This window comes from Sus scrofa, chromosome X (genome assembly GCF_054392235.1).
Source record: "Sus scrofa isolate SSC_HxYL_T2T_F1_AM1 chromosome X, Sscrofa_HxYL_maternal_Yorkshire_Landrace_v2.0, whole genome shotgun sequence".
NCBI lineage: Eukaryota > Metazoa > Chordata > Mammalia > Artiodactyla > Suidae > Sus > Sus scrofa.
In genome coordinates, this window is record NC_139401.1 from 45297494 (window position 1) to 45310879 (window position 13386).

The 13386-nt window shown below is 38.3% G+C and overlaps 1 protein-coding gene across 31 annotated transcripts in view; it reads left to right on the forward strand.

Annotated features, from left to right (window-relative positions):
• JADE3 (jade family PHD finger 3) overlaps positions 1-13386 on the forward strand; it is a 134385-nt gene that overhangs the window by 86701 nt on the left and 34298 nt on the right. For all 31 annotated transcript variants that reach the window (XM_085007769.1, XM_085007773.1, XM_085007775.1 and 28 more), the window contains 2 exons: positions 175-332; positions 11360-11550. In XM_085007769.1, the coding sequence (XP_084863895.1) occupies positions 175-332; positions 11360-11550 (349 nt within the window). The remainder of the gene's footprint in view (positions 1-174; positions 333-11359; positions 11551-13386) is intronic.

Consider the following 13386-nt stretch of genomic DNA (forward strand, 5'->3'; position numbering starts at 1 on the left):
GTCCATACTTCAAACCTTTTCCAAATAGAAGTTCATCTGGCCATTTAGGAAGTTAGAAATGTGTCTCTTGTTGATATGTAGAGTGGATGAGGGTGGACTTTTTAAAAGGAGAACATTAAATGGTGTTAGTTCCATAGTGATGGTCCTCTCAAGGTGTATACACTGTTTTCCCAGGTATTCCGGAAGGACCTTATCAGTGCCATGAAACTTCCAGACTCTCACCATATTAATCCTGACAGCTATTACCTCTTTGCGGATACGTGGAAGGAAGAATGGGAAAAGGGAGTCCAGGTACCAGCCAGTCCGGACACTGTTCCACAGCCTTCCCTCAGGTATTTGCATGCATGTACCTTTGATTTAAGGGATGATTGCTCTTGTGGTTATCTGTGTGCACTTGAGGGGAGACGTTGAGTGACTAATTATACATTTCTAATGCAAAATCATATACCATGTTCAGCAATTCACTCAGACCAATGGCAGATTATACCAGCCTAGGATAGGTCAATAGTTAAAAATCAGACTTAATTTACTTAGGGATATAGTATGTACCTGTTCACAGGATAAAACTGTTTGAACTCCAATCTGAAATTATAATAAGGTTTTAGAGACGAGGATTTCCAAGTCTGACTCAACAATCAATAGCATTTATAGCCTTTGAAGAACATTAATAAGCCCATAATAATTCTGTTAATATATAATGCCATGAGAAGTTACTTCATTTTAATAGGGGCCTCATAGTGATAGCATCTGTAAATAGAGGGCCAAAATATACAGAATTTATAAAATGCATAAACCCAAATGAAAGGGGATAACTGGAATAATTAGGTTGAACATAAACACACAGCCTTCATTTGCAAAGACTTGAGAAGAAAATTTAAGTAAGCAAGGACTTTTGGTTTTGTTGAAAGAGAAGAGAGAACTTTTCTACCAAAGGAAGTAGTAAATTTAGCTCCTCAGGAGTAATGACTGATTTTTTCTTACTGGTCTTTGTGTTCCCAGTGCTTTGCACAAAGGCTGGTGTGAAATAAAATGCTTGGTATAAGTTTGAGTGAGTGAATGAATGAGGGAAGGAAGGAAAGGGGAGGAATAGCATCAGATAAAGGGACTAGTGGGACCTACAACTATGAACAATTGAACATCTCTCTATTTCTAGTATGTATTAGGTTCATAAAGGTCAGAGGCCATATTCTTGAATTCTCGGCCCCTAGCCGAGGTTCTTAGATCTCAGTCATGTTTCAGAAATGCTTGTCAAATCATTTCTAAAAACCCAAGCCCTGGCTGTCCCACTCACAGAGAGACTGTCTATGCTCTTTTAAGAAAAGTCTGACAATCTTGCCCAAAACATGCACCAACCCTCACTTTTTCATCATCATTGCCACCATCTTCCTAGAAATCACAAATCATGAATGAACACAAAAGTCAGGCATTTTCGTGTCCTTACCATCAGTATTTTTATATACTGTTGCAGTAACAGGGGGGAGCCTAGACTTAGACCTTAAACCAGCAGTAATGATGCATCCTTCCCTCTCCCATCTAGGGTAGTATCAGAGGAGACTTTCACCACTCTCTAGAGGTAATGAGGACACCTCCCCCACCACCATGGCCACATAGGGAGCAGTGGTAAGGTGATCTTACCAACCCCAACAGGGGAGGTGTCAGTGGAGTCCTAATGGGAAGTGAGAACTCTCAGCCTCACCCAGTTAATAGCAAAGAGTCCCCACCTCTGGATGTCAACAGAAGCCAAATAGTGAACAGGGATTTCTACAATCACCTGGCAGTAATGAGGTGATATCTCCCCCAACCTGATCTCCAGCCAGAGCAGTGTCAGAGGAAGCCAATCAAAACAGATTTAAAGAAGATCCAGAGTCTCATAGCATGATCCCAAAATGTCCAGGTTCTAGTAAAAACAAAATTACCAGAAAGATCTCAGCTTGATCAGTCAGTAGATGCCAGTACCATGGTGACAGAGATTAGAATTGTCTAACAAAGATTTAAAAGCAGCCATCATACAAATGCTTCATTGAGCAATTATGAACACAAAGCAAATGAAATCCCCTCTTTCATAACTGATATTGGCAATTTTTATCTCATTTTTTCTTGCTATAGGTTGAATTTTTTTTACTGACCATTTTACAAAGCCGTCTTTTTGTTTCATTGTCTTTTTTAAAATTTATTTCTGTTCTTTATTATTTCAATTCTTTTACTTGCTTTAGATTTATTTTTTTTTATTTTCCCACTGTACAGCAAGGGGATCAAGTGCTTTAGATTTATTTTGCTCTTCTTTTTCTAGTTTCTCAAATTAGGAACTTAGCTTGTTGATTTGAGACTTCCTCTTCCAGAATAAGCGTCATTCACTTTAGTGTATTTTTCCCTTGAGACTTCTTTTATTTAAAAGTGTGGTTTTTAGGAATTCCCACTGTGACACAGTGGGTTAAGGATCCAGTGTTGTCTCTGCAGAGTCATGGGTTCAATCCCTGGCCTAGCACAGTGGGCTAAGGATCCAGCATTGCCGAAACTGTGGTGTACGTTGTAGCTGTGGCTCAGATTCAGCCCCTGGTCTGGGAACATCCATGCACCTCATTGTTGTTGCACCAGAACAAAAATGTGATTTTTAGCTTATTTGAGTATTTTTTTAATCTTTGTTACTGATTTCTAGTTTTAATTCCATTATATTAGAGAACACACTCTATATAATTTCAGTTTGTTTAAATTTGTTGAGGTCTATTTTATGGCCTAGGACATAGGCCTATCATGGTATATGTTCTGTGGGTGCTTGAAAACAATGCTTCTGTTGTTCCTGTTGGGTGGAATATTTTATTAATGTCAGTACAATCCCATTGATTGATGATGTTGAGTTCTATATTCTTGATAATTTTCTGCCCATTCTGTCACTTACTGAGAAAGGTTGAAGTCTCTAGCTATAATGGGGAATCGTTTTTTTCTCTTTTCAGTTCTATCAGTTTTTGTTTCAGATATTTTGCAGCACTGTTGTTTGGTGCACATACATTTACAATTGCTATGTTTTCTTGGTGGATTGATCCTTTCATCATTATGTAATATTCTTCTCCATCTTTGGTAATTTTCTTTGCTATGAAGGCTACTTAATCTGATATTAATATTGTCAGTCTTGCTTTCTTTTGAATAATGTTTGCATTGTATATCTTTCTCCATTATTTTACTTTCAACTTATATGTTTATATTTTAGTATGTTTTTGGCAGACAGCATATATTTGGATCATGTTTTTTAATCTGCTCTGCCAACCTCTGACTTTTAATGGGTTTAGACCATTTATATTTAATGTAATTATTGATATACTAGGGCTTAAGTGTGCTAATTTTTTTTGGCTGCACCTGCAACATGTGAAAGTTCTGGGGCCAGGGATAGAACCTGTGACATGGGAGTGACCTGAGCCACAGCAGTAACAACACTGTGTCCTCAACCTGCTGAGCCACCAGGGAACTCCTGCTATTTTATTACATATATGTGTCTGTGTGCTCTCTCTGTTTCCTCTCTTTTCTTTTTTTGCCCTCCTGAGGGTTACCTGAGCAAATTACTACAACTCAACCAGTGTGAAATAATCATTTGAAGAGCCCCATAACTATTAATGAAATTGAATTTGTAATTTAAAACCCTCTCTAGGGAGTTCCCTTTGTGGCTTAGCACTTAACGAAGGATCCATGAGGATGCGGGTTCAATCCCTGGCCTTGCTCAGTGGGTTAGGGATTCAGCGTTGCCTTGAGCTGTGGTGTAGGTTGTAGGCGGGGCTTGGATCCCATGTTGCTGTGGCTGTGGTGTAGGCAACAGCTGTGGCTCTGATTCGACCCCTAACCTGGGAACCTCCTTATGGCGAGGGTACAGCCCTCAAAAGACAAAAAAAGACCAAGCTTGTATTCTTTGCTAGGTTTTCTCTGCTTTAAGTAGTTGATTCTTTTAGATAACTAAAAAACTAAATAAATAAATAACCCTCTCTGAAAATACCTCCACACCAAAATAGTCTCACTGGAAAATTCTGCCAGACATTTAAAGAAATAAAAAGTGATAACACTGGAAAAGAAATTTGAATCAAACTAAATGTAGTTATAAAATAAGTAGTTGATCATGGGAATGTGAATACGCTGTTGTAGTTTAAGAGGCTCTAGATATGCAGCTAGAAGAACTTAATGAAGGCAAACTTATGGGCATAAAGAAAGTGATTGTGATGAAAAGAATGAAGATGTCCCAGAGAAAATGATGGCAGAAAAGAAACCGCACATTAAGGAACCCTCAGAAAATTTTACAACAGTGAAAGCACAAAGGACAAAATGATGGAAAATGATCCAAACTTAGAAAGGAGTATGACAGTTTGCCAAGACATAGAAAAATTGCTTGCTCTGCGTCATAAGTTACGCAATTAAAAGGAGTCAAATATTATACTCTTGATAAGTTTTAGAAAGAGATAAGAGTTTAAATTCTCAGTGTTTCAAATTACAGCGTGTTAAATACATATGTGATTTTACTATTTTTTATTTCCCCACATACTTATGGCCAGCAGTAAGAGAGTAAAATATTTTGATAAAATTTAAAGATCACTCAACAATCATAATTTAACCATTGATGATTAAGATTGCTCTTCATAGTTTCATTTTGCGCAGTCATTTTTACAATACAATACCACTGTGCAAAGTGAGGACTATTTGATGTAAATGACTACAGATCAGTCGTGTTTTGGAAGTGGCCAGTGAAGCAGAAGGGCACAAGGAAACGTTTAGAGCTGATGGATATATTTATTATCTTGGTTGTAGTTCTGGTTGCACAAATGTATATATATGTGTCAGAACTTACTAATTTGCACATGTTTAATATATTCAGCTTAATATATGTCCTTTATACCTCAATAATATTAATGTGTCATCCATACATATATTATAAATATATATATAAATAATCATCACAAATAGAGGAGTATATAGATGGGTAAGAAAATGTGAAAGTGGGTACATGAAGGCACAACAGTCTGTGATTAAAAGAGAGAAGGAAGACAAGATGTGACTATAAGATACCTGAGAACAGAACCCTTACTGTCAAATAGGTTTTCAGTATACATTTATTATTGTAAGGAGAATAGAACAAAGGAAGTAAAGAGGAAAATGAATAGGTGTTAGGAAAGAAAATTAGCAGACAACCAGAAGATATAGTTGACCCTTGAACAACATGAGTTTGAACTGTGTGGGTCCACTTCTATGCACTTTTTTCCCAATAGTAAATACTGTGGTACTGCACAGACTATAGTTAATTGAATCCACAGATCAAGAACCATGTATATAGAGGGCCAACAGTAAATAAATTATGTGCAAATTTTTTACTACAGGAAGGTTCAGTGCTCCTTATCCCATCTTAAGAGTTAACTGTACATTCCTATCAGCATTGTATGAGGGTTCCTTTTTTTTTTTTTTTTTTTTTGGCTACCATGCAGCAGTTCCCAGGCCAGGGGTTGAACACGTGTGTCACAGCTATAACCAAAGCCACAGTGGTGACTATGCCAGATCCTTAAGCCCCTGAGCCACACTAAAACTCCCTATATTCCTTTTTTATTGGTTAATTTTATGACTTTTTATGTTAGGGTTTCTTTTTGTATGTCTGGTTTTTTTCATGGATTACATATTTCCTAGAAGTTAAGGAGGTGCCAGGTAACAGTTTGGTTATTTACACTTTTGAGAGAATATTTAGACAGTTTGAAATCTCAAAAGCCACAAATAAAAGTATTCTCTTCTGATGTAACTGTCAAATCTAACAAATGTATGTTTCATAACAAAGCCTCGCAATTATTGCTTTTAGATTTAAAACTACTGTCTTCAACAATTGTGTATTACTTCCATATGAAAATAAATGTTCGTTAATATTATTTAATTGTAAAAATTTTTCCTGCCTTACAAATTTAAAAATTGTAAATCAATGTGTAATAAGAACTTGATGACATTCCTTAATTTTGTGCTAAATACTTTTAATAAAGAATGTGATAGCAGTTCACAACAGCATATGAAAAGTATCAGAATGTAAAAACAAAAATCTTTTAATGTATTATTTTGGATTGACTCCTCCAACGTTAGTTTTGGTAAAATTAAAACCTCATTGGTTAGTGATTTTCTACTGATGGATGTCTCAGTTCTCTAGAGAAAGTATCCTAAAATATACATCTGTTCAAGAAATTTAGAATGACTATTGTAGCAATAATTACTTAAGTTGAAACATACATGAAAATATTGGGAAATAATTTTTTACCACTATGTATGTATTGGTCAGGATAGGCCAACTGCTATAACAAACATCTCCAGAAGTCTCAGCATCTTAACACAATGAAGGTTTTATTTCTTGCACATAATCTCCCTCTAGTGTGGGTTTGGGATGTGAGTCACCTCTGCCCCACATAGTCATTCAGGGACTTAGGTTCTTTTTATGAGTGGCTCCTCTATCTTCTAGGTCTTTTCTCACTGCCTTTTTCACCCCCAAACTTCTAAATCCAGTCTGCAGAAAGAGAAAAGGCAGTATGGAAGGTTATGCATGTAGATTGGGGGAGAGGGGTTGCTAGGCTTTGAAGTTGATTATCCACACATATGCCATTAGCCAGAACTCAGTCACATGGCCCATGTAACTGCAAAGGAGTGGGCAATGCAGTCTTGCTATGTACCTAGATGAAAAAAGAAACAGGATTTGGTGAACACATTAGCATTTCTCTGCTACTCTTTGGTAGCAGCATTACAAACTCAAAGCTATATGAGCACAGGAACCTTACTGATTTTATTCACCACTGTTAACCCTGTAGTTGATGCTATGATTCGCACTGCCCAGATTCCCATTCAGTCTTGAGACCTGTCCACATCTCTCAGCAGGATAGTCTCCAGGTTCCAAGAGGGAGTATCCCAAGAACTAAGAAGTGGAAGATGTTAGACTCGAGGCCTGGGCTCAGAAAATGGCACAGTATTACTTCCACCACATTTTATTAGAGCAGTCACAGAGAGCTCCTGGCTGAAGGGGAGGGAAATAGACCCTACCTCTCCACGGAAGGACTATCAAAGCATTTGTGACTTCCTTCAATCCATCACAATAATAGTATTTGTAATGTTTGTGTTTGAGTTACTTATTGCTTAAAGACAGATTACTCAATCAGTCAGAGAAATTTAAATGCTAATAAAACTAAACACTTGTTTTTTATTTATTACCTAATCTACAAGATTGTCAAAATGCTTCAGAATGTTATTTCCTAATGGACTTACAGAAGTAATTTTGGAGGTATATAAATTAATTGACCTGATTCTTGGGTGCTAGAATTAGTCTATTCGTGCTGTGTAACTGAAGGCGCAGTGGGGAGTAGGGAGACATAACAGAGTAGGTGGAACAAATCCTTTCAGAATTTTTGTTCTGGCTTTCAGGCTGTTTTCTCCTCTATTCCATCGTCCCTTCCGAGGTTCTCGTCTCTTAGTTTGAGGTAGTGTAATGTGTGGATGCGATGATTGAGGGAAGGGGGGGTACGGAGAATTATGAAATGGAGCCAGCTTGCATTATAAGTTCCTGCTGCTTAGATAAGTCTGTTCGTTACCACAGGAAATTTTTTTGAAAGTAAGTTCAACACATGAAGATGATGTTAACCCTGTTACTTTTTTTTTTAGGTAAACCATGGATAAATTTGATGCTAGTAGATACTAAACAGGCTTTAGATAGTCTCTGTTTTGTTTTGTTTTCATTAATACAGTTAAATTAGTTTCTATTGCAATAAGGTTCCAGTAGGAGGAAAGCAGTGCTTTATGTTTGGTTGAAAGGAAGCGTGTGGGAGTTCCCGTTGTGGCGCAGTGGAAACAAATCCGACTAGGAACCATGAGGTTGTGGGTTCAATCGCTGGCCTTGCTCAGTGGGTTAAGGATCTGGCATTGCCATGAGCTGTGGTGTAGGCCGGCAGCTGTAGCTCCGATCCACCCCAGGCTGGGAACCTCCATATGCTGTGGGTGGGACCCTAAAAAAAGAAAGAAAGGAAGCTTGTATTATAAGTTATATCACACACAGTGGTTAATGATGTATTAACCATGTATATATGTGCGTGATTTTCACATTATAGGTAAATGATTAACTTACTGTAAAAGCAAAAATAATCAGCATACAGTAGCAGTTGCTATGTACCAGCACTCCAGAAGCCCTCCTTCCACTCTTGCTCACTGACTTCCTTCACCATAGGTGACAGTTATGCCAGTTTTTAAGCCTTCATACTGAGACTGGATTGTTTTGTTCATCATTATGGTTGTGAGATTTACCCATGCTGTTGCATATAGTATTTCATTAAGTTTCACTTCCATGTCATAATTCCATTGTGTGAATATACAACATTTTATTTATCCGTTCTACTCTTGATAGGTATTTGGGTTGCTTTTAGGTTTCAGCTATTATCAAAATTGCTAATATGGACATTTTTATTCATCTTTTAGTGTACATATGTGTTTTTGTTAAGTATATTCCTTGGAGTGGATTTGCTAAGTAATAGGGTATGCATATGTTCGGCCATGATATCTGCTACCAAATAGTTTGCCAAAATGATTGTACCAATTAACAGTTGCATCAGCAGTGGTTTGTTTGCTCCATTTCCTTATAAGCACTTGGTATTGTCATTTTTTTGGTCAGTCTTTTCAAGTTTAGCAGATTATGGCAGATTATGATTTCATTTTGTGTTTCTGTCGTGACTAATAAGGTTGAGAATCTTTTAAGTTTTCTTGCTATCTGGGTATCCTTATTTGTGAAGTGTATATTCGGATTTTTTGCCCAGTTTTTAATTGGCCTATCTGTAGTTTTCTAACTGATTTGTAAGAGTATATTATATATTGTTGATAAACACGTTTTTTCAGTCTCTTCTTTTAATGGCTTTTGGGTCTTATATAAAGTATCTTTGTCTATCCCAAGGTCACAAAGATGTTTATTTTCATTTTTTTCCAGAAGCTTAATAAATGTATTGGTTTAATTCACAGACATTTACAGTCTATCTTGTTCCACACAGAATTTGAGGCAATTAAGATGAATAGTTAAGCAAAATATTGTCCCTTTTAGAAAAACATGAATCTTGAAAAAAATTAGATATTCTTAATTACCCTGTAGGTTATGCACCAAAAAGTTCAGCATAATTAATCTCATAGTCTCTGGAGAATTCATATGCATGTCTTGTCCTTTTCAGTTGGGCTCATTTTGGTTGGAAGCAGACCATCGAAGCAGTTCCCAAATTTTTAGCTTAAATTAATATTTTAGAGTTCTACTTTTTTCCTCAAATACTTTGTTGCCTTTGGCTTTAAAGACTCCATATGGTAGGAAAATTAAAATGTGCAAATGTGTGTGGTTATTAACTTTATTCACCATTATTTGTAGATTTTGGAAGAATGCTTAGGAGGAAATATTCATGCTCTGTTTACAAGGTGGACTATTCCTAGATATATATTTATATATATTTCTCTGAATTCATTTATGTTTATGAATCCTTCTTCATCCATAGTAACTCTAGAATTTAAAAAAAAAAAACTGGCTCCAGAAGCCTTTCAGATTAACAATTTTCATTATTTTATGGTGACACATATATCTCTTTCTTTTGTAAATGGCCTACCCTGTTCTTTAATTGCCAGGGATTAATAATACAGATTTTTCTCTCTTGGTTATATTTTCTGATGCTTCGTGTAGTATCCAAAACATCGATTGTAGAATGAGTCTTTGGTATGAGAAACATCTGTTTCTTCCCTTGCTTGGTTTCCTTGCCTTAACTGTCAGGAGGGCTAAGGGGAAATATGAGGTTGCTCTGGCCTGTTGGGTAATTTGATGGAAGAATGGGAATCTTTCATCCATCATGTTATCCTGGCTCAGACTTATAGTCACTATTCTTTATGCTGGGGGAATGCCTTAAGTTTGTATAAATCCGTGGCCTCTTGGCTTTAACTCATCTACATGAATAGTGAAAATAATAAGAAATATAACAGTAACAATGGCATTATTTATTTGGCCTCATCCGTGGCATGTGGAAATTCCCAGGCCAGGGATGAAACCTGCACCATAGCAGCAACCCAAGCTGCTGCAGTGCTAATACCAGATCCTTAACCCACTGCACCAAAAGAGAACTCCCAACAATGGCATTATGGATCATCTCTTTTTTACTATACATTATGATAAGCACTTTATGTATAATTTTTCATGTAATTGTCATAATAACCTTTTAAGTTTGATGTTATTATATCATAATTTATGATTATTATCCTTTTTAGCTAAGAAAACTGAACTTTATAGAAATTAAGTAATTGCCCAAGATTATCATGCGAATGAGTATCAGAAAAACAGGTTTGGGAGTTCCCATCGTGGCGCAGCAGAAACAAATCTGACTAGGAACCATGCGGTAGCTGGTTCAATCCCTGGCCTCATTCAGTGAGGTAAGGATCTGGCGTTGCCATGAGCTGTGGTGTAGGTTGCAGATGGAGCTCAGATCCTGCATTGCTGTGGCTGTGGTGTAGGCCTGCAGCTGTAGCTCTCATTCGACCCCTAGCCTGGGAACTTCCATATGCCACAGGTACAGCCATAAAAAGCATTTAAAAAAAAAAAAAAAAACAGATTTAGGGAGTTCCCGTCGTGGAGCAGTGGTTAACGAATCCGACTAGGAACCATGAGGTTGCGTGTTCAATCCCTGCCCTTGCTCAGTGGGTTAAGGATCCAGCGTTGCCGTGAGCTGTGGTGTAAGTCGCAGACGCGGCTCGGATCCCGCGTTGCTGTGGCTGTGGCTGTGGCGTAGGCTGGCAGCTACAGCTCCGATTAGACCCCTAGCCTGGGAACCTCCCATATGCCGCGGGAGCGGCCCAAGAAATGGCAAAAAGACAAAAACAAAAAACAAAAAACAGGTTTATGTGAGTCTATAGACTGTAATCATTACCACCATCCAGTATTGCAGAAAATCATGAATTTAGCTGAAATTTATTTTTGGTATGGAATCTGGTTGTGTCTTTGTATAGGTATCACCCTTTCTGCTATTTTCCCTTCTAGGTAAACATAGTGACCATTGCACTAAGAACACACAATGTACCAACATTTTGATAGGATGAATGGTGGTAGGGACCTAGAAGCCATAAGGGTAGTGAAGCATTTTCTTAGCAGTCACAGTGTTCACAGCAATTGACAAAACGGGATTTGTAGAACCATTTGCTTTCTAGAAAGGAATCTGCCATGCCTCCCAGTTGGCAGAGCAGGGGATTTCCCTAGGGTGGAAAGGGAACGCGTTCAGCTCCACTGTATGGCTTGAGTGCTCTTGGGCCCATCCAGTCAGTGCCTGGAATCTGTCATGTGTTGATTATTATCAGTGTCTTTCTTTTGCTTTTCTAGGATTGTGGCTGACAAGGTAAAGGAGGTCCTATTTATCCGACCCCGAAAGTACATCCACTGCTCCAGCCCAGAGACTGCAGAGCCTGGCTATATCAACATCACGGAGCTGGCGGCATCTGTGTGCCGCTATGACCTAGACGACATGGACATCTTTTGGCTCCAGGAACTCAATGAAGACCTCGCAGAAATGGGTAAGTTGTTTCCTCACAAGTAACTTGTTCCTTGACTCAATACCTAAATTTTTTTTTAAGTTGTCAGGACCATATATAACTTGCTTTCATTTTGTGGCTTCCTTTCTTTTCGGGCCTTTTCGATTATTTTTCTCTTTAATCTTAATCTTAATGAGGCATTTCCTGAAATGCATAAATATATTAAAGTAGAGCAGTAACATTTAAATCTGACCTTTTCTTTCCTTGTTCATGGTGAATATCACAGGTAAGGGACAGCATGTAGGTTTTACGAGGCTGTTTCCCAGTTCTGAATGTGAGATTGGTCATGCTGATTGGACTTCTGGTTGAGAAGCATTCCGAGACCAGTTCCTTGCTCAGCCCTGAAAAGTACCATGATCAGTGAGCAGAGCCAAGGGCAGTGGCACCTCTGGCATCTCCACCTGATGGAGAAAAGTTCCAACTTCAGCATTAGACAGCACCGCTGCAACTGACAGGTTGATATGACAAGGATGCCTTAATGAAGGACTTGTAATTTTGCTGCCTGAAAGAATGCTCCCTAAAAGAAGAATGGCAGGCCTAGGGCAAAACATTTCCAAAGCGGTTCTTAGCTACCTCCAATGAGTTGTGATGCAGTTCTCAAAAAATAAAATAGGAGTTCTCATTGTGTCTCAGCAGGTTAAGAACCTGACTAGTATCCATGAGGATTTGGGTTTGATCCCTGGCCTCGATCAGTGGGTTAAGTATCCAGTGTTGCCATGAGCTGTGGTGTAGGTCACAGACGCGGCTCGGATCTGGCGATACTGTGGCTGTGGCATAGGCCGGCAGCTGCAGCTCTGATTCAACCCCTAGTCTGTGAACTTCCATATGCCTCAGATGTGGTCCTAAAAAGGAATTAATTTAATTAATTAATTAATTAAATGAAGCAAAAACAAGCAAACAAAACTCGGATATAAACATAATAATAATTTTAAATAAATGTATACCATACAGTACTATACCAGCCATGCTCAGAAATCCTAGGCTGAAAGGAAACTCACCTTATACTTACATACAGCTCTTTTTGACCTGTCTTCAGTCTAAACGTTTAGGTCCAAATGGTCCTGTGAAACTGGGTGGTTTTTAAGTCTCTCTATGAGATAACGGTGAAGGATATATTTGACTTTATTTTTGTTTGAATCCCATTTGTTCATTGTTAGTACAACAAGGATCAGTGGTTTTTCTTTTCTACCCTTTTTTTTTCTCTCTTTCTTTTTTTCAAGGGCCGGTGGCATGTGGAAGTTCCCAGACTAGGGGTCGAATTAGAGCTGCAGCTGCTGGCCTACACCACAGCCACAAGAACACCAGACCCAAGCCAGGTATGTGACCTATACCACAGCTCATGGCAATGTCGGATCCTTCACCCACTGAGTGGGGCCAGGGTTCGAGCCCGACTCCTCGTGGGTACTAGTTGGGTTGATTTCCACTGAGCCACAGCAGGAACTCCTCTTTCTTTTGAAAAGGTTTGTATCTGAATGCATGCGAATAAGAAATTAAAATTAGATGAAATCCAGTTTAGCATAACGGTGATAGTTATTCTGCCAGTAACCGGTACTTACTCCTTGCTTTTTAAAACATTTTGTTTTGTATTTTCTCTTGCTCTGCTTTCTAAGAGGAGAGGTCAGTTTAGGGTGCAAACCACAAAGAGAAGGGAATAAAAGACTGACAGGGAAAATGAGAATATGAGGGCATAATAAAGTAGAGCGATAACTCATTGTGCAGTTGTGTTATGAACTGTGTAGCATCCATATACTCTCCAGCCATTACAGTGCTGCTTTCAACATGACACTGCCTTATAAAAAGATCCCTTTGGTATTTTGC